The 21188-nt window shown below is 32.2% G+C and overlaps 5 protein-coding genes across 8 annotated transcripts; 2 read left to right on the forward strand and 3 right to left on the reverse strand.

Moving 5' to 3' along the window:
- Positions 1-320: 320 nt before the first annotated feature.
- LOC132915109 (tumor necrosis factor receptor superfamily member wengen) lies at positions 321-10743 on the reverse strand. Its single transcript, XM_060974792.1, has 5 exons — positions 10433-10743; positions 7384-7803; positions 6682-6865; positions 1904-2032; positions 321-906 (listed from the first exon to the last, which is right to left on the reverse strand). The coding sequence occupies exons 2-5, from the start codon at positions 7798-7800 to the stop codon at positions 749-751; spliced, it is 888 nt and encodes a 295-aa protein (XP_060830775.1). The 5' UTR covers positions 7801-7803; positions 10433-10743; the 3' UTR covers positions 321-748.
- A 959-nt stretch (positions 10744-11702) lies between these two features.
- LOC132915110 (transmembrane protein 41B) lies at positions 11703-14095 on the forward strand. The gene is made up of 4 exons (XM_060974793.1): positions 11703-11829; positions 12370-12481; positions 12542-12670; positions 12855-14095. The coding sequence occupies exons 1-4, from the start codon at positions 11796-11798 to the stop codon at positions 13360-13362; spliced, it is 783 nt and encodes a 260-aa protein (XP_060830776.1). The 5' UTR covers positions 11703-11795; the 3' UTR covers positions 13363-14095.
- On the reverse strand, positions 13163-16809 carry LOC132915108 (uncharacterized). Of its 3 annotated transcripts, none has more exons than XM_060974790.1 (5): positions 15477-16809; positions 14828-15089; positions 14549-14756; positions 14143-14272; positions 13163-13341 (listed from the first exon to the last, which is right to left on the reverse strand). In XM_060974790.1, exons 1-5 carry the CDS (start codon positions 15799-15801, stop codon positions 13331-13333), a joined length of 936 nt encoding a protein of 311 aa, XP_060830773.1. In that variant the 5' UTR covers positions 15802-16809; the 3' UTR covers positions 13163-13330. The 3 variants fall into 3 exon arrangements, with proteins under 3 accessions (XP_060830773.1, XP_060830772.1, XP_060830774.1); XM_060974789.1 differs by lacking the exon at positions 13163-13341 and adding an exon at positions 13785-13944; XM_060974791.1 differs by lacking the exons at positions 13163-13341; positions 14143-14272 and adding an exon at positions 13785-13944.
- A 146-nt stretch (positions 16810-16955) lies between these two features.
- LOC132915111 (NADH dehydrogenase [ubiquinone] 1 beta subcomplex subunit 9) lies at positions 16956-18021 on the reverse strand. Its single transcript, XM_060974794.1, has 2 exons — positions 17782-18021; positions 16956-17353 (listed from the first exon to the last, which is right to left on the reverse strand). Exons 1-2 carry the CDS (start codon positions 17889-17891, stop codon positions 17017-17019), a joined length of 447 nt encoding a protein of 148 aa, XP_060830777.1. The 5' UTR covers positions 17892-18021; the 3' UTR covers positions 16956-17016.
- Positions 18022-18477: 456 nt separating this feature from the next.
- Positions 18478-21128, forward strand: LOC132915107 (uncharacterized). Of its 2 annotated transcripts, XM_060974786.1 has the most exons (5): positions 18478-18729; positions 18895-19196; positions 19737-19872; positions 20053-20506; positions 20583-21128. In XM_060974786.1, exons 2-5 carry the CDS (start codon positions 19028-19030, stop codon positions 20862-20864), a joined length of 1041 nt encoding a protein of 346 aa, XP_060830769.1. In that variant the 5' UTR covers positions 18478-18729; positions 18895-19027; the 3' UTR covers positions 20865-21128. The 2 variants fall into 2 exon arrangements, with proteins under 2 accessions (XP_060830769.1, XP_060830771.1); XM_060974788.1 differs by lacking the exons at positions 18478-18729; positions 18895-19196 and adding an exon at positions 19294-19432.
- Positions 21129-21188: the final 60 nt, after the last annotated feature.

Here is a 21188-nt window from a genome sequence, read left to right on the forward strand (position 1 = left end):
TTTCCATGCGATCATCGTCGGTACATTGTCAGCTCTGCGTTTAAAACCCTTCGTCCATGTGTGTCCTTTATCGGAATCTTCGAGTATTCTTGTTGGATCTTTTCCAACTCTTCTACATTCTCGCACCTCCTCGTTACACGATCCAGGCTCTCGCGTCGTGTTTCACAAAATCCGTATCTCTTGTTTGGTTTCGCTTTCCGATGTTTGCTGCCTAATTCCTCGTTACAGGATGATGGAACGTGGATATTATGAAAAACGATCTATGGTCAGTCAGAAAATTATTCTACACGCGCCTTTTAAACATAAAATATTATAGCGAAAACGTTTATGCAATTTTATTTTGTTTTTCGATACATACATCGCATAGTTATAATACAGAGATGGCGGCTTTTAAAGCTACTAAGAAGAAATAAATAATCGAACGGGGCAAGTCGGTCGTCGCTCGATCACGTTCGAGCTTCGAGACTTCGAGCAACGATTTCTTCCATCTCCTTACTCGTGTATCTACTTAAATAACAAAATATATATATAAAGATATAATTATTAAATTATTAAAAAAATAATACAAATTGCTCGTGTACAATCGTCGAATGTGATTTTGTACCTTTCGGCGTAATTTCCTTATTTCAACTACCGCGTTGAATAACGAGTCGTAAATACGAATATAAATATAAAATAGTCCTCGATTAAAATTTTGACTCGACTTTCTTCGAAAACCGTTTCTTTCGCGCGTATTCCACTTGCGTTTCTACGAATCGCTGAAACTCTTCTTCTGATTTAACATCGTCTCGATATTTCGATGAATTCTAGCGATTTGCAATTTCTTCGAGGGATCTCCGTCTTCTATGTAAACGTTCCCGCTGACTTCCGGCCAATCGGACACCACGGGAGTCTCCCTTTTTCGATCTGCAAAAAAAAAAAAAATGATGCATTACCTATATTGTTCTAGTTATTAGTTATTACACACACAGTCTGTACGATGTGCTTAGCACGTCGGTAATTTGCCGCAGTAACGACATAACTGAAAATGAAATTTGTAGCCTTTGAGCTATCGGTACGGTCGAAATAATTGTTCCGTGTACTTTTTACCGGTAAAGTCGTGCAAACAAAGTTGAAAAATTCGCCGCACGGTGACAGTTGTGTCGTTCACAATGATTGCATCATCACGAAACTGTAACAGTTCAGAGCATTCAAACTCGTTTTCCCTATAATTGTGATTTCTTAGTTACGTCGTTGTTGCGGCAAACGAGCGATATACGTACATGGTAGGGATTAATTAACGTATATTATAAAATTAGACAACCACGAAACTACGACTTAAATAAATGTATGAATCGCATTGCACGTAACGATTGTTCGCAGAGTTGAAAAGCCTGAGCACTTGGACATACGAATCTGACCGTTTTAATAAATACCGATGGCGTTGCCAATAAAGACGACAAATAGGAAGGAACGCAAGTCGAGCTATCCCGTACTACGATATATTCCCATTGGAAATTTTCACGAACGTATTCTATCGCCCACTAGCGACGAAAGTGACTCGGGTTGAGAACGTATGTTTTCCAGAAGAAACGATAAATTGTTTCTAGGCATATTGAAACTGGATCATCGAAACGCCGAAATGACTACACGTTTAAAGCAAGATCGGGTAGAACGCACGCTGGTACGAATCTTTTTCATTGCTTTCGTGCCTCCTGTCCACTCCTGTCTTGAAGCGAGTCCCGTTCGTTATAATACACCCTATAGAATACAGCACAACGTCACGCGAAAAGCATACATTTTCTTCTTACTTTTCAATCATAGCTATATGATATATTTTTAGGTACATAAAGAAACGAAGAGGATTTTTAAAGATGAAAATACAATTTAAAACGGAACAAGCCGATTCAAAGAATTTACTTACCTAAGAGTTTCTCGAGATACTGGCACCTTGTTTCGGGATCACCAGGGTTCATTGGTGCGCCGGCAACCAGTTCGGCTAGTTCCGCCTTGACCATTAAATTTAATCGAGCCGAGATCTCTTCTAGACCCACTGAAAATATCGAACGGTCTTTACTCTACGCGAGCTTCAACAACAAATTTAGTTTAGTCTTTGTATATTTTCTATTTCTACATAATCTGTACAATTTGGCACATTTTAGCACATTCTCATAGATGCGTAAAAATCTAATCATGTCCATTTTGTATCGAAATATCGATCGAATCCATCGAATAATTTATCAATAGTTATTATTAATTCCAAACTTTCAGCTATAATTTTCAAACTATAATTATTTTCCTTATGAATAGACGAACTTTGAATTACATTAAAAAGAGCAAAGTAAATATAAAGTACGATCGTATAATTTTTATAAATTAAATATTACGTTATTTATTCTGTTTATGATTTTTACGCGATGAGGATGAAGAGGTTCGAGCCAACGTCGATGTTGTAGTTTAACGATTTTTAATTTACTATCGTTGCTACAAAATTCGACGTTTACTAGATCCAGTAATTTAGGACACCGATCATTTAAGTTATCGTTCATTGATAATCTAGTGGTACAAGTTGAAACGATCGTATCGCCTGCCCAAGGATGGAATGCGAGTTGAACGACTATGGAATGCAGTTCTGCTTTCTCAAGGCCCCATGGGATGAATCTAACGATAGTCTCGCTCCGGTCTGAAGTCATGTTTCTCTTCCCATGAAGAAAAGCCTGACTAGTCACAGGTCGAAGAACTATTCGGTTAGAAAAATGAATGCCTCGCCTGGCATGCTTTTTCTAACAAGTATTTTCTCGAAATCTACCTTTTGAAATTTAATTCGTATACACTTTGTTACACCACCAATTCGTAATTAACACCGATAGAGACGATTCAGGGGAATTTCAATAATCTTTCCAACTTGGACTAAGTATTAAGATCGTAAGAGGTAATCTTGAAATTGTGGGTCGCTTTTTACATGTAGCAATGGAATATGTATAATAGAACATGTATAAATGGAAGTGCTACTTTAGAAAATCGTTAAAATTAATTATTAAGTATTAAGAAATAAGAAACTGAAATTGTAAGGATCGTCGCTATAATTGTACTGCGTATGTCCGAGAATTACTTTTATACTTGTGCAGCAATGCAAATCGCTTTGCGAAGATCCGTGTTGGAGAATTATCGTTAATTTGTTACGATTAAGGAACGTTGTTAGAGGGGATTGTCAGGTAATGGACTCTAACAGAAGAGGCGGGCTATCCTCAGTCCCCTTTAGTAGGCAGAACCAGCAATGAAACGGTACCGAATGCACGACCATTCGCTTGTATTACCAATCCGTTAGTGAGAATGCCGACAATACCTTCTGATTCCAATTGAGGAACGTGTCGAGCACGATTACGCTAGCCAGCGATATCCTTGCGAATTCGTTCGGCCGAGATTCAACACGAAAGCCTCGTTTCAACGATTCTCCACTGTATACCATTTTTTTTTTTCTTTTTATTATCGATAATCGACTTATCATTTATATTATGCAAACCTCCATTTGCACGAACAGATTGCCACTTTCCCGGTCGCTTCTCGGAAAAATACGGAAAAATACTACGATTGTTACAACGATACGGTAGATCACACGAAACATTATGCGTCTGATCGTAGAATTAACAGCGTCGTACCGGCGTTGAAGTCAAAGAGTAGCGTGGTTCATTCATACCGACTCGTGTGACGATTCAAAGGTTTTCCACAAATGTCCACTAGCGATGGGATTAAGTGTACGTCAGGTGCTTCCTTCTTTCTGTTTCTTTAGCGAAGACAGTTAGTAGCTTGTCGGATTTGCGCTAGAATCAGCACGCTTGTTACCTGCTTCGTTCAGGTTTGGAAACAGGTGGGAAAAAATAGGAAAGAAACGATATTGCCCGGGAAATAGTTCTTTGCCTACGCAATCGCCGAACATCTTGGTTTTAAAAGAATGGACATTTCAACTGCTACAGCCGCAAGACGGTAGACAAATTTTCGTCAACTTGAACGATCATTTTGCCTAAACTAGTTGAATAAATTTTATCGTATATTGTTTGCTACTTGCTTGCGATATCGAGCTTGCGAGCACTCCTCGATTTTCTACTAAATAATTGCAACTAAATTGCAGATGGATGGACACACGTGTAATTACAAGGGTGCCTGTGCTTGATCAATAACAACGTTCGTAAAAAGATCGAAGGGATCGAACGGATCGATTCTATCGCTGGATAGTACGCTTCCTCGGGAAGCGTGGGTGGCAGCAAGATGGGGAAGAGGAAAAGGGGAAAAGGGGGTATCGGGAAGAATAGAGGGGACAAGAGAGGGTTCCGGCGTTGATGAGTTCTGCGTAACGCTCGTTATGCAAATGCGGGTAGTAACATCGTACAAACGTTCATTGTAGATTGTAGATCATAACACCATTCGAATTTCTCTCTTCTCTGTACACCTACACTGCCGCTCATAAGTATACGGACACCTGGGTTAATTTGCAGCAACAGCGTGTGAATTTTACAAATTTTGTACCAAGTTATATCATCAGGATATAAATCCAAATCACACGTTACATATTCTTTGATATTCACTGTATGTATATTTGATATTTAAGTAATATAAGAGCATGATATAATACTTAATGTGACACCTATACATTACAAGTAGCTACAGCGATTACGAGGAATCAAATCGATTCAAGTACGATTCAACTGTAGTTTTATAATTAAAATACGTCTTGTCACGAAATAAGCTAACGTCCGGATATTTTTGAGCGAGGATGTACATCCAGTACACTTGAAGGTTGAAAAGATCGGAAATGCATTTGCGCGATCGCGATTCGCAAAATTTAGGGGGATTACGAGACTTTCGAGACTTTTGTAGACTTTGAAAATTTCCAGGAATGTTTAAAGTATCGAACCCTATTCGGAAGTGAATTTCGACGGTCTCAAAAAATATGAGCGCGCGTCGTATTCGTGGAGACGCACAGTCGATGAGCTGCGATCGATCTTGAATACGCGAGCAACCTCTCGTTTGTGAACATCGTAACGGCGATTTGCGAACATTGCCCGTTTACAGCTTTACAGTACTGGACGAACCGTAAGGAATTTAAAGCAGCTGGGTCACGCGATTTCGTACGCGGTGTTATTTCAACGTTTCGAAAAATCTGAACAGCCTTCCGATTGCCTTTCCCGCCTTCGTGCTGCTCAATGACGCGAACGATCAGCTGCGACATCACCGAGCAAATGAAAAACCTTCGATTTTACAATACCATATTAATCGTTATAGTTGCAAATAAATTTAGCATAGAATTATTATAATAATTAGCATCGAAGCAATGTTTGATATTTGTAACGTGACTAAATAAGTTGTAAATCTATTTATTATAAAGGAGATTTGATTCTCAAAAAAGTCGCGAACGTTTATCTCGAAATCTCGAATACGTCGCTGATACGTTATACCTAGACAAAGCTGACGTCTTCCTTGAAACAGAACAAGTTTTTTATTTGGAACATTCTTCCAAATAATGCACAGTTTAGGAGATATTTGCGTGGATCGATTAAAATGAGACACCTTGTACGTATATTAAGTAATTCTTTCGAAAATCTAATAAATATTGGCATGCCGTGCTGATCGATAAAAACGATACGTAAATGTAGGTATCAGGCTTGTTACGATCAAAGCCGATCCTTACTATCCTGGCTTCGATTCGACGAAACCAAATGTTGGCAATTAAAGGCACGTATCTCGCGAGCGATATGTATAATCGTCATTGGTGACATAAGTTGGTAAACGAGTACAATGAGAACGCGGAACGGAGCATCACGAAAGAAATGAGAAGCATCGGATACCGGGACGTCATATCCGGGCGTGATAGATCGAGCCAAGGTGAGCAGAGGTCGTGAGCGGCCCTCTAATGAAGAAAATCTGTCTTGCATTTTAAAGGACTTCTTATCCCCCTCCAAGGAAACATATAACGATCCTTCGGAATCGAATGTAACAAAATACCAGAACGCGAAATATTACCTGCTACTAATGCTTGGTACGCTCAATAGTGTACGTACACTCGGTGGTAGTGTACTACACACGACGGGTAATATTTCCAGGTATAATTACAAGTATAGGTCGTTTACAGCTTTATTAAAAAGTTATGGTAAAGATACAAAATACCAACGGGAATACCGACTAGATCTTCGTATCAACAGAAACATTGACCATGACTATTAATAGCTAATAATGATTATGTTGATTGTAAATCTATTCTTGTCTTATAGCACCGAAACCACAAGTCCATTCCTTCCGTACTTCGTGCTTTTATTACAACTTTTTGATAAAGCTTCGTTTAGCCTACGTTTATACAACATTTTCTGCTTCGTTACACCCATAAAATACAGTGACAGCAATGTTCGGCTGACGTTCACGTGGACGCCACATTCCGCCCTTAACGGGGAACTCAATTTTCCTACTGTGCAATCATTTCATAAGGCTTCATTTTTATGCGTAATATGAATATAATGAATAATAAATAGGAAAGCAAAGCTAAGCAGAGATTTTGATTCGTCCATTATATTGCAACGAGTACGTCGCTTTGAATATTCCATATATTTTCGTAAATTGTGTGCATTCGACGCATGTTCGCGTCTCGAAATTTCCCATAAACGCAGGAAAATCCGCGGTCCAGCGATTACTAATAACAAGTTGAATTCTTACCGGGCTCGAAGTTTTTCTTCATCCGACGCCACTGTCTCGCATAGACCAAAGCCGAGCATCCTGCGACCAGAAAAAAGAGTATACAGGCACACACTGCAAGGATCAGCGCGACCGTTTGCCAGTCCCACAGGATTCTCTCCTTGGAAGTAGCCGCGCTCCTTGGATAAGGAGACTCGTTCAATACCTAGAATTTCCGTTGTAGAATTAAAGTTCCACTCGTTAATGAACAAGCTGCAGCTTGGGCCCAGGGAGCCATTTCAGCAATGGACAGAAGGCATAAAAACAACGAACATACTTCCTATCTGATCTTGTCTCAAATTTATTGCTCTGTATTATTCGATTATGCGCCTAGAATTTTTGAAAGACCACGAAACTTGGATAGGACAACTGCAAGCTTGCGTACAGACCGAGGCTAGCCGTTACAAGGGCCTTCTACGAAGGTAAACCGTTGCGAATTGTTGAAGCACGAAAGTAAATGACCATAACTTTGAAACAAAATCAGATCGGACACGTGTTCATGTGGACTTCCTTTATCGTTTCTCGTGCCCACTCCTGAAATGGGTCTCGCGCGTTGTGACACACCCTGTATAATAAATCACTTGTCTTTCAACGTGGTGAATTCAACTAAGCGGATAACTGGACATGGTTGGGAAATGGATAGATGGATTTCTGATAACCAACTTAATACCGTAGACCTTATACCTGGTTCTTCGTTTTCGATCGGATATCTGGCTGCGAATTGTCAGCAAATTCCTTCGACTCTTGCCTAATCTGTTGCTGGTCCAGGTCGGGGAACCTCCATAACATCTTCGAGGTAACCGCTTCGAGGCTCCTTTGACCGGTTTCCGGTCGTTTCCTGGTCGAGAGAAAAGACCAGTCGAGCTCGAGAGCGGAGAGCGGTCCGCAAATAGCATCCTTGTAAATGGCGCAGGGACTCAAAGTGAATTCAGGAGCGCATCTGGTGCAAGGCCAACAGGTGGCACGCTCGACCGACCAAAATTCGAAACCCGGTTTACAGACCGGATATCGGGGAGCGGATGTCGAGCAGCCAGCCTTGCGGAGACCGACCAATAGCAGCAACACGGCCGACAGATATGCCCGATTAGGCTCCCGAGGCATCACCTAAAACAGTTTCCACGCTCGTTACCTTTCAACCGCTACAGCGGTTGTTACCTTTTAATCGCTACAGCAATGATAATGTTCGTTGTACAAAAGGATAAATAGGGGAAGAAGGATAAATAATTGCAAAGTCCTCGGTTAACACGCATTTCTAATTTTTATCGGTTGTAAAATCTCTCAACGAGATACTCGGAGACCAAGAGATGGAACTGTTTTCCATCTCTTGAATTTGATCGCGGTCGATTTCCAGTAGAAACGACTGAGATACACATAAAACGTAATCTACATGTACGAAGTTGCCTTAAATGTATAAATCTCTATAATCCTAAACTTGGAAAAAGGGCATCCTTAAACGAGGCAGGAACGGTAAATAGCAAATAGCAATAAATACGATAATTGATAAAAACCTAGGAAATAATTATCATGTATTTGAATTTAAATTGCAGTAAAAGAAGTAATATACAGGCTCGTTTTAATCGGTCCACGCAAATATCTCCTAAACTGTACGATATTCGAAGGAACGTTTCAAATAAAACTTGTTCTGTTTCAAGGGGGACGTCTTACGACGACTACCAGGCTTGTCCAGGTGGAGGGGTTCTCGAGATCTCAAGGTGACCTTTGGTTTCTTAAATGAAACTATACATTGTTTTTTATACACGGTTCTGGATGCAGTATTTAATTTTCTAAAATCAAAAGTTATAGAATTTCCTTTATAATTTTAATTTTATTTTAATGTTATAATAATTCTTTTAACATTTTAATTTTAATTGATAAATATTTATTAAGAAAACAGTTTTTACATCAGGAGATATGAAAACAAAATATTGATTATAATATTGATGCAACAATTATAACGATTATACGTATATAACTATCGTAATCATATAAATAATTCTAATTTATATTAACTTTATTGACTCTATATATGTAGAAGAAAAGTGAAAGAAAAGATAAAACATTCGTGAGGAGAAAAATGTATTTTTTAAACAACTCGTTGAAACAATCGAGCGTGTAAAGTGGCCATTTAACCGGCAAAACCGGCCAGACCGTTTCCACTTCCGGCTCGTTTGCGATGTAATTACATCCGTAGTTGTATCCCGAGCGGGGTATAGTCATGAGTATGCGTACGCACGTGCATTAGAATAGTTTTGACATGAATCAATTGACCGCGATTTGGTTGTGATTTTTCTGCCATTTTTCTTTAATATCAGTATATACATATACACGTATATACTAATCATGACCTAATCGTTAACGACAAATATACTGTAATTAGTAAAACGTGTTTCTCAGCAACTGCACAATTTAATAAGATTAGTTGGTATGGATTGTCCTCCAACGTCAACAATCTACACGTTAATTAATTCGCAAATGTTCAGTATTCTAAATTAAACAAAATTAAACGAAAGGTATAGTAGTAGTAGATTTCGAATTACAATTAAGGTTCGATTCAATCGGTCATTGGATGAATGAAATGATTAGAAATAGAAAATTGTGTCGCTCAAATAGAAAGCGTAACGTTCTATCCGAGGCGAAGGTTTCTCCCGGGCTATTTAAAATTTGATGCGCGCGCTTCTACCAATCGTACTTCTCGATTGCGTGGCAAACATACGCAGTTCGCGTACCAGAATCACGGCAACACAAAACGACTATACACCGTAGATCTCGATACTTTGGTCAAGTTCTTTGACAAATGTTAGGGGCTAATGTAAAGATTTATAATGCATAACCCTGATAACAAATTCATAGTTAATTACTTAAATTATTCGATATTAAGTAATCATAATTTGAATCGCCTATAATATAGAACTCGCTTTATCAATATTAAATGTAACATACGTATTACATTTACTTGGAAAATAATTTCTGAACACGATATAATTTTATTAAATATTTTGTAATTTAATTAATAGGCTATGAACTGTACTATCGTTAAGAGATTTTACTGTTGTTTGGATTTTATGAACTTATAAATAAATTTATATAATTTAATAATTTTGCACTGTCTTTCAATATAAAATAAAATTTGATTCAACCAATCAATATCTATATCAATTCTTTAGTATTAGTATCGTAATAACTGCTATTAACATATATTATACGACCATTCATAAATCTCATTGACATTCTCTACGTTCGCTGTGTCATTGAATACGCGCATAAAAGTCAACTAAGCCATTTCGCTATATTTTACATCTTATCACGAATGCACTTTAAATTAGATCTTCCAACGCTTTTTAGTTTTATTTGTTTTATAATTATAATCTTGTTAGAAAATCGTAATACGTAAAAATGTGAAATAATCTAAGTATAATCTTTATTCAATTTAAAGTAACCTATTGATAGATTTATCTTTGGCAATTATGTGCATCATAATACAAACTAATAAGTATATATGAATTACTATAAGATATGCTCGTCATACCAAATATTAGATCAACTATCATCAAACAAATAGTATACTATTAAAATTTTACAAATAAAGATAGTACCTACAACGAAAAGTGTAATAAATCAAATCAAAAAATGACTAGAAGCGAAAATATTTTATCAAATTATAATAATACTTAAAGAAATACATACTGACAGTTCATTTATATAAAGAAATGTATGTCTATATAATGATACATACGCTGCCTTCGATAAATGCAGGCCTGTCATGACGCAATCCAATCGATGTATCCAAGATCGATCACCGGGAGAGAAACCGACAAAACATCCAGGATACACAAGATATCATTGAACTTTCCATTCGAACGAGATCACGATTGATTTATTTAGACTAAATTCTACAAGTCCTAAGCCTTCTTAGAATCAAAGTTAACAAAAATCCTTTTTCCGCATATTGGAATACAAGTAGAGAAAGGCGGTATTTCAAAAGATCTCCACTGCCACGAAATAGACGCGCACCGCCCGCCGACCACAATACAACTGACTAGACTGGTTATTCTAATTTCCGCCCACGATCCTCCCTTAGAAAGAGAACGCGTTCATGAGAAAGAAAGAGATGTTGAAAGGAAAGAGATACGGAAAGAAACTTAGAGCTGGAAGAAGATGAAAGAAGACAGAGGGAGCCACGCGGTGAAACACAAAAAAAGAAAAGTAGCGATGGCTTCAAACGTCACTACCTATCGTTGACAGTACAGTCTTGTAGCAAAAAGATAATGTTTCGCTAACTCTAAATGTATGATCATTGCTAATTATTATATCGCTCGTTATTAAGAACATAATGAAATCCGAGATATATTAGATGCATTACATATATTAGATATATTCCATGTGTAATTAAGTTAAAGTAAATGAAGTGAAATATATTAGAATTTAATTAACATTGTCATTTCTTTGTAACATATACAAACATATATACAACATATGTAAAATATACAAAATATATGAACAAAATTAAATATTGTAACTTATAACTATATAACTTAGGATCGATGACATTTCGTATGTATATGTGCGCGTGCGTGTGTGCGCGTGTGCGTGTGTGTGTGCAATTTTGACAATCTCATTGAAAAAATTTTAACACAACTTTATCATATTTTAATGAATTCCTTTAATATATATGTTATTACACAAATTTTGCATAAATGTTTTTTTCTAATATTTATATCAAAGAACTTTTGAAACTTTTTAAATTTGTCAAGGAAAATGTTAATTTCAAATTTTAAAGGTAAAGAATATAATGTAGAAAATATAATACACCTGATAATAATACATACAAAATATTAATTCAAGTTTATCAAGTTGATAGTTGTACAATATTTATATACATATGTTAATGATTTTAATTCATGTTTAATTTTTTTAGTCAGAAAGTCGACATTCGGTTAGTTTATAAGCATATAAGTACATTAAATTTGTTAGATACCATTAAATTATTTACAAAAATATATTTATCTAACTCGCTGTAAAAAAAGATAGTCTTTTACTTTCGCGCCATCTTGAATTACTGAGCGATTGTCTTCTAAGAAAACAGTGATAGTCTAGTTATGAAAACTGAAACTAAAATAAAACAAAGCCTCGGTAGGATAACGCTTTAAGATATGATGTCTTAACAATAAACTGGATATTGATTTTTCCTTTAAATAACTTTTAACTTGTTACATCTATTGAAAACAATTCCAAAGTTCAAACATTGAATGTCAATAAGATTTTATGTAGTTAATAATTTTCTAACTTAAGTATCAAAACTTCGAGATATTTATATATCTAATTCTTCCTAATATTTTATTGATATAGAATTCGATATTTAATAATGTGTAAATAAAATTAAGAAAATTCTAACCTTAAAATTGAATTTCACACATTCATGAAGCAAGTGGAAGTTACTATTTATTATTTTTAAATTATTAGTACATGATACTTTTATACTAAATTTTACTCATAAATATCTTTGTTAATATAAATATGACTTTAAGTAACCTTAATACTTTAAATTCAATATAATTTTCTAATTAATACTACTAGTTTTCTCAAAATGTTTTGTTTAAATGTTTAAATTAATGCGTAAATCAAAACATTTTGATTTACAATGTGTTAATAAAATTTTAAATACATTTTCAGATTCCTCCAAGGAGGCATCGACAAAGCAAGCAACCTTAACAGTTGGTGTGATTTTCATCGCTTCGTTATCAGCATTATTTTATGCTTATACTAGTTTTCCAGAACTTACTGAGTAAGAAAAAATTGTAATAAAGATTTATGTAAAGAAATATTTTAATTTATTGTATTACAGAGATGAGCGACAATACATGAAATTGCCATTACATATTGAAGAAGCTAAAAGTTTGGGTAAACTTCTCGGACGATATAAAGATCTTTATTATTTTCAAGTGCTTGCTGGATTATTTATTACATATGTTTTGTATCCTTCGATATTAAATCTTTTAGTTTTAGAATAATTTATAAACTTTAAAAATATGCTATTTCAGATTTATCTAAGTAACATTCTACTTTTCACATATAATATTATATTCAATTATTTTTAAATGTTAACATATAAGAATTTAAAAGTATAATTTATAGGATAACCCTTAACATAGATTTAGCTTACAAACTTTTGCTATTCCAGGTTCTATTTTCCTTTCGATCCTTTCCGGTTTTCTTTTCCCCTTTCCTTTAGCTTTGTTATTAGTGTGCAGTTGCAGCGCAATAGGAGCATCACTTTGCTACTTTCTTTCTTCACTTTTGGGACGTAGATTACTTTTTAAATATTTCCCAGAAAAAGCAAGGGAATGGACGTTAACAGTAAAGAAGCACAAAGACCACCTCTTTAATTATATGCTATTTCTTCGAATAACTCCATTACTACCAAATTGGTTTATAAATTTAGCCAGTCCTGTAATTGGAGTGCCTCTTGTACCATTTGCTTTAGGCACATTTTTTGGAGTTGCTCCACCATCTTTTGTTGCTATTCAAGCGGGTCAGACATTACAAAATTTAACTTCATCTTCTGATGCATGGTCGTGGAATAGCATTATAATATTATGTATATTTGCTGTATTATCATTAGTACCTGTTTTATTTAAACAAAAACTACAACAAAAATTAGATTAAACTTTAGGTAAGAAATTTTGAACAGATTTATTTATTTAAAGAAATATGTTCTTTATTTTAATATTTAAAACTTAAAGCAAACTAAGTTGTTTTTAAAAAATTCAGTTCCAATAAACAAAATTTTTTTTTAATATTATTACACTGTTATATAAAGTCTTAAATACAATTAGATTTCGTTTTCTTTTCTTTTTTCTAATTGCAACTTAACTTGTACCAATTCCATGTGTTGATGTTTTTTCTATTTTTTATACTGTAATATCATGCATTTATTAATAAATTGCAACTTTACAAAATGTGCACAAATTTAGATTGTTATTTCGTAAATATTAATGTATTGTTTTATATGAAATCAGTTGTATGTTTTTCACAAAAGCAATTATTTAGAAAATTGTTTAAAGGGAAAGGGATAACAATAAAACCAATTATACTAGTAAAAAATTTTTGTAGTGTAAACATAGTTATATAAAATTAACTTAATTGAAAGAGTAATTCAGCAGAACGAAGTCATATAACTAATGGTAATACTAGTTGAATTCAAAGCTGGAAGGCTGACTGGTCGCCAGTACCACCAGTTATACCATACTAAAAGAGAAACATAATTTTGAAAGTATCTTGTTTAATGTATCAATTATGATATATGTAATATTCAAAACATTAATTTAAATTAATGGACACTCATTTCTGTTAATGTTAGACACTGTCAAAAATAAAGTAGATAGTTTAAATAATAAAACGTATGTTCATCAACTTCTTTAACTGACTATAAATTAAGATACTTACAAGCTTTTCCAGCGGATAATAATACTATGACGGACTCGCAAGATGCACTACATTCTGGACTTGCTATCATTTTTATCAATCTTGTACCAGCTGTACACCTTATCATTATATTACTACATTCAGGATTTGGCTAAAGTTTTAGAAATAGTATTTATTAAAGAAGTTATTCTGCAAGCAATATGCTTAATTCGAACATAACATTATTTTTAACATCTATTGTCAATTAAAATAATGCAGCAGACATATATCGAAATATTACAGCTATTTTGTAATGCTTCTTGCAACAAACATTTTGAATATTACTATTCACACAATAATTAATTTTATCAATTGCTTTTATATTGATGTTCTTTATGAAGAAATATTTCATGCAAATCAAAAGCTTTTAATAAAAATAACATCTTACTAAAGAGTAAGGTGGCGAGTTTGGTTCATCGAAAAAAATAAATCTTTCTGTGCTTTGTTCCCACCAATTTGGTGTATCAACAGGTTTTGGAAATAGCTTTCTCAAAATTCTTCCTGTTGTCATGCTATTAATTCTCCATGTAATATGATTATTTAAATTTTTGGAACGATTTAAATCCATATTTTTTTCCATAATATCTTGAATATCTCTAAAATGTTAAAGCTTATATTTACAAACTTTTGTTTAAGGCACCTTAGTATTTTTGTTTATATGTGATACCTGTAAGTTTTATTGTTAGAAAATACTCTCATAGCATCTTTCTTAAATACTCCTGAATTTTGCCACAATAATTGTTGTATATCTTCCATATGAACTTGAGATAAATTTTCTGTTTTTGTATAAGGAATGCCAAGATTAAAAGATCTAGATATGTGATGGCTACTTAAATCAGGTACAAAATGTACAATGCTACAGGGCCAACAATCCATATCATTTACATAAAAATATGGATTTTCTAATATGCACCATTCATCATATAATTCTATAAGGCAAAAGTATAAAAACATATACATAATTGAATAAATCAAGTAGGAACAATATGAAATTTTAAAAAAACTATTATTAAAATCAATTATTGTTAATGTCATATAAAGTGAGATTTAAGAAATAACTACTGATGTCTTATATTCCAATATATATTTATTTATTTATCATCTTTTTCTTTTTGTAATTTACATGTTTTGTCTATATATACTTCTATATTTTTATAAAGAATTTTTTATCAAATTCTACAACGATAATGAATGATTTAATGACAATAAAATATAAAAAATTTAATGAAAATTTTAAGTAAACATTTTCAAGCCGCCGCTAATAAAATTGTTAATAAAATATAGTATGTTCAACATAAATTGTAATATCAACATACCAGATAAAGAGGGATAATGTTGAATTATTGGTACAGCTATTTTTCTAAGTAATTTTAAGCCTGGATAGATGGAATTCTGTAAATTCCTCAGTAGCATCACACCTAAGAACTTTTTATCAAAGGATATAAAACATATAATTATTATAAATAGTAATGTAACCATACTTTTCACAAAGAAACGAAAATTAACTTTCTTCTTTTTCTTCTCAAGAGTACGAAAGGAATTTTGTAAAGCTTTATTGATTTCATTTTCCGTAATATCATTTTCGCGTGCAAATTGACGGATCTTTTTCAACTGTTTTCTATACACCTCCAAATCAACCATTTTTTAAGAAACAAAATAAAAATGATAAATGAGAATTAGCATTTATTGGAATCGATAATATATAATGGCATATATATATATATATATCGTGTAATTTACAACATTTTAATAAACATTCACATAGCAACTAAAAGTATGTATGCATACATCGTATTCCATTACAAATTACAAAATGAAGTAAATATACACTAGACCTGCAAATCTATATTTAAACACAGCTGTGCTCTCTATCAGGAGATTGTTAAACTACTTATGATACTAAAATGAAAATAATATATAAGGATGCAAAGTCTGTTCCATATACTCGTCTGTGATATGGCCATTGACTAAATACATATATTAACTATTTGACTAAATACATTATACATTGACTATTAACCTGATATAATATGCAATCTTGCGTCATACGTCAAAGATGCTTCTTGTTTAGAACTAAAATTTTTGCGCCCGTTTCCACGCACCTCCACGCTTCTCCGCCCGCTGCCGCCCGATCATATTCAAAACCATTTTGCAATAATTTAGACAAGTGAAGGAGATTTTAACATCAAATAAGATTACTTTTAATTCACCATGTCGATAAAATTAGTTGTAGCTAGTTCTAATGATTATTCATTATATGATTCAATATATTACTTGCTATGTAATTATATTTAAAATCTAGAACATCATTTACATTATAACAAATGCTATAAATTATAAAAACCTTAAATATTGCATAAATTGCGATTTTATTATTTACACTAGTTCTAAACAAATACATGTAGGATAATTATATTGTCAAAATAAGTATGAATGATACGTTATTCATGTCAGCATTAAGTTGAATTTGTTAATACACACGCACACGTGTGTTCTTAAATTCCATTAAATAAATAGATTTTGTTAAACAAATTAATGTAATGGTAAGTGGCAATATCATCTGTTCTTGTCGCACAATCTTGCGTTCTTTGTCCTATGGACAAATCATGTGGTGACATCTATTAAAAGCGGAAGGAACAGCGACTTGGAGTATGAGAAGATAGATGGCATCACATGGTTTGTCCGTAGGCAAAGAACGCAAGATCGTGCTGCAAAGGCAGACTACATGAATGACCATACACGGAGAGAGATTATCTTATTTTCAATATATGTAATAATTAAGTATTACACATATATAAATATCAATGTACATTATTTTAACTATTATATCTATATAAACAATGTGTTTTACTTGAATTACTTATTTGTTTTTGCTTTTTCAACTTCTGCAGGAGTTTCATTATATAATTTGTTATATAATTTTTCATATTCCACCTTAAGTTTCTCTCTTTCTGCAAAATATTTTGGATATCTAGCTTTTTCAATTGGATCCCAATAATCCATTACAGAATCTGGTGGTATTACAAAACGTCCATGACATATACCACCTGGGCTATTAGGAAACTTTGATGGATCAGGATGTGTATTATTAAATAATTCTTCTTCACCTTCTAATAGTAGTTGTTTAGCTATACGAGCATCTGGTATATGCCGATTCTTTTCAAAACGTTGTCTTAATAAAACTGCGTTATATCTAAATCAAAAGAATACATAATAATGAATATTTATTCAAAACTTTTTAATCAAGTATTAAAACTTAAAATAAACAGTTACATCTACAGTTACATATAATAAAAGTAGATAATTATAAAATGTTAAAAATAGTTCAAAACATAAATTTATTGAATCTTCAAAAGTAAGTCTATTAGAAGTAACAGCTTATTTCATATTATTATCAATTTTATATAAATAATAATAGTAATGAAATTTATAACAAAATTATATAACAAGACAAGTGAAACTATGTACACAATATATGATATCTTGAAAAACTATGATAGCAGTACGATCAAAATTTATGTTTCTTCATTAATATTTTGATACTAATTGGTAATAAATAATATTTGATATCAAAAATAATGGTTTTTTATACTACTAGATGTAATTTAAACATACTTTTACCTAAATTCGTGTCTTTCAATATTCTGATCTTCTAACGCACGTATAGCGCGTTTATAAAGACTGCATACTTTTCTAGTATGACTAATGAAAGGTGATGGTAGTTGGGCCATTCCTATTTAGATTCGATATTAATTCACTTAGATATTGGTATTGTTCTGCTTATTTTAAAATTACTTAACCAATTCGAGGATTAACTATTCCTTAGTCATGAACTATATGATGCAACTGAACTACACGTAGTACTGTGGGATTATAAAAATCGCAATGATCCTAAATTGCCCTGTTACTAATTATTTTTAATGATCATTATTATATCACAAAATTACAGTAATAATAATCTTTATAAAGGGGCTATGTATAGAAAAAAATGTAAAATTTGTTGAATCATAAGAAAAGTACAAGCAATGTTAATATAATTCTTCTTTTATTTTTCATTTATTGCTTTTCGCATTTTGTTTCACTGTTATGTTGTGATTTACATTAGCATATATTTATTTTAAATTTATTAAATATTAGATAATATTATCAGTATATGAACTTTTTATGTATTAAAGTATAGTAAGTACATCGAAAGAAAATGTTATTTTAAAGCGTAAGAAAGTTAAAATGATTATAGCAAAATTCAAATAATATATGTAATCTAAAATAGAAAAATATTACAAATAGGATGCTTCCGGTTAAACAGCGCGACGGAAGTCTAGTTAATCACAAAGAATGGCGATTGTCGTTTTATTTACGTTACGGGTTCTTTATTTTTCAGCATACTTAACGACTAATTTTTAAGACGCGACAAGGACCTTAGCCTTTTCAACAATTAAAGAAACTTTCAATCACATAGTTGTGCGATGAACTCAAGACTTATAATTTACTTTAAGCAGCAATATTTGTGGCAAAAATCTTTAAAATTCGAATTAACCAAAAAATCCAACCTTCAATTTTCTCAAATAAGTAAATCGTTTCAGTTTCATTAAAAAACTTTGATCGTAATATTAAAGTACAATTTTATATAATTTATTTTCTTTTATGTACCTTGTTTACTTAATTCACGAATTAACAGTAAAAATAAATGTAACCATTAATTTAATTTTATTTAACTATTAAATAAATTTCCAGTATTTATATTACGAATCAAGCTTGAAATTTTCATTCAATATAAAGATTTGATTTAGTCATCAAATTAAGAACATAGGATCGAGTTTCCAATATTGACATTGTTTACTTCTTCGAACGATTTTCAACGGACGAAATGGTGCCGACGATGCCGCCTGATTCGCATAAAATTTCGCTGAAGATCATTGAAGCGATAAAACAACATCCAGTTTTATATAATGCTGAAGTGAAAGGTTCTTCTATTAAACTTCAGGAATTTCGGCAGAAGGTTTGGAAGAGGATTTCGGATGAACTTGGTCTTGATCGTACGAACTCCTTTTCTTCTTTCACTGTTTTCGGATAATTTTGTATGTTCGTTAATATATCATCGCTATACAATATTTCTACTGCTAAAATGTTTTCTTTAATTTTTCTGCATAGTTTGGAAAATTATATACATATTAATTTCGTTTTATTAATTTTATTGTGTAAATACTGCGGAAGTTTAAGTAATAAAACGAAATTTAAATAACATTTATTTAAAAAAAAAACATGGGTAGAAGTATGTATAATAACCAGTATTAATTTCAAGTTTGTGTTTAAATGAATATTACTGCATTATTTAAGAGATAATATAATATTTAATGGAATATGTGGTTATTCATTGTGTTAAAACGTTTTATTTTATTTTATACAATATTTATTTTGATATCTATGAAAAAATATGAATTTATACATCTGTAATATTTTTTGTTCCTTATAATTGAAGTTTTTTGAACTTAAGTTTATTTGCATTTATAAATTAGAATTGTTAAATTTATTGTTATAAATTGATATGTATATAGATATAATTAATATGTTTTTAGCCACCTGGGTGAGATTAAGATGGAAAAATTTAAGGGATACTTACTGCCGTATACTTAAATATAAGAATAGAACGGAAAAAGGAGTTCGTAGGAAAAAATGGATTTTTGAAGATCATCTTAGTTTCTTAAAGTTTCCGTAAGAATAATATGTAAATTCTTAATGATTTTCTATATAATAATAATTTTACTAATAATAATTTTCTATATACTATAATTTTACTTATGTGATATATATTCTATTTATTAATTTTATACTGTTTAACTTTATTTAATACTCAAGCAAAATGATTAAATATCAATAAAAGTCTTTATTTAGGTATGAATCGGATTATCAACCTCAAAGTATAGAATTAACTGAAGACTACATTCAGGATATAAATGCAGGTGGAATTAGTTCTGAAGGTCTTTTAGAACAATTAGAAGATCGTAATGATGAAGATTATAGTGAATATTTAGAAGTTTTGGAAGAAACAACTGCAGATCCAGTGTTGGATCGTGATTCTATGGAATTAAATGATAATGGTGATAACGTAGTAAAAAGTATAGAGGTAGGAAATGCAATGCATCATGATATTGATTCATATGCTCAGCAAATTCAATCAAAATATAGAAAAATAAGACCGAAAAAAGTGAAAATTGAATCATTGGAAGTGCCTGCAACCTACAGTATCTTAAAAGCTTCACCTTTTAAAAATAAAACAATTGATACTCCAATATTTGTTAGTACACCGGCTGCAAATAATTCTATAAAGAATTCTTCTAAAATAGAAGTAAGTTGCAATTTTCGAAACTAGTATGTATTTCTTAATTGCAATTTATTATTCTTTAATTCAATATATGTTTCAGGATACACAAAATAATTATGACCAAGTCTACCTAGCTCCTGAAGGAAAAAGTAGTATAGAGCTCTTTTTCGACAGTATGGCACAAACCGTCAAGCGACTCCCTCCAAAAGCTCAAGCAGATATTAAAATGAATATTTGTAAAATTGTAACAGAAGCAGAACTTAAGTATTCTGGACGTAACACACCCCAAAGTACTCAACAATTTATAGCACCACCTGGAATGATTCCTAAGTTGGTCCTCATTCCATGTAACATGATTGATGGACAAAATAACAAAGGTTGATTCTTTCTAAGAATAATTCTTTCTCCTGAGAGAATTATTGTAATTTATTCTAAATTATGAAATTGGTTTCTTCTATCATAAAAGAATGCAACACACAACAACCGAAGAATATTGAACTAAGACAGTAGTTTAAATAAAAATGATTTTTGTATTCAGTACTGTGTTTTATCTTTATATAACACATTGAAAGAAATACTATATACATAAATGCTGTCGTTATATTTTAAGCTGTTGTTATATATAAATATAGTTATTTTAATAGAACCATTGTCGTATTAAAACTTCCCATTTATACCCGTATCTTAACAAAAGTTTCTTAGTAAA

Source organism: Bombus pascuorum, chromosome 16 (assembly GCF_905332965.1).
Source record: "Bombus pascuorum chromosome 16, iyBomPasc1.1, whole genome shotgun sequence".
In the NCBI taxonomy this organism is placed as follows: domain Eukaryota; kingdom Metazoa; phylum Arthropoda; class Insecta; order Hymenoptera; family Apidae; genus Bombus; species Bombus pascuorum.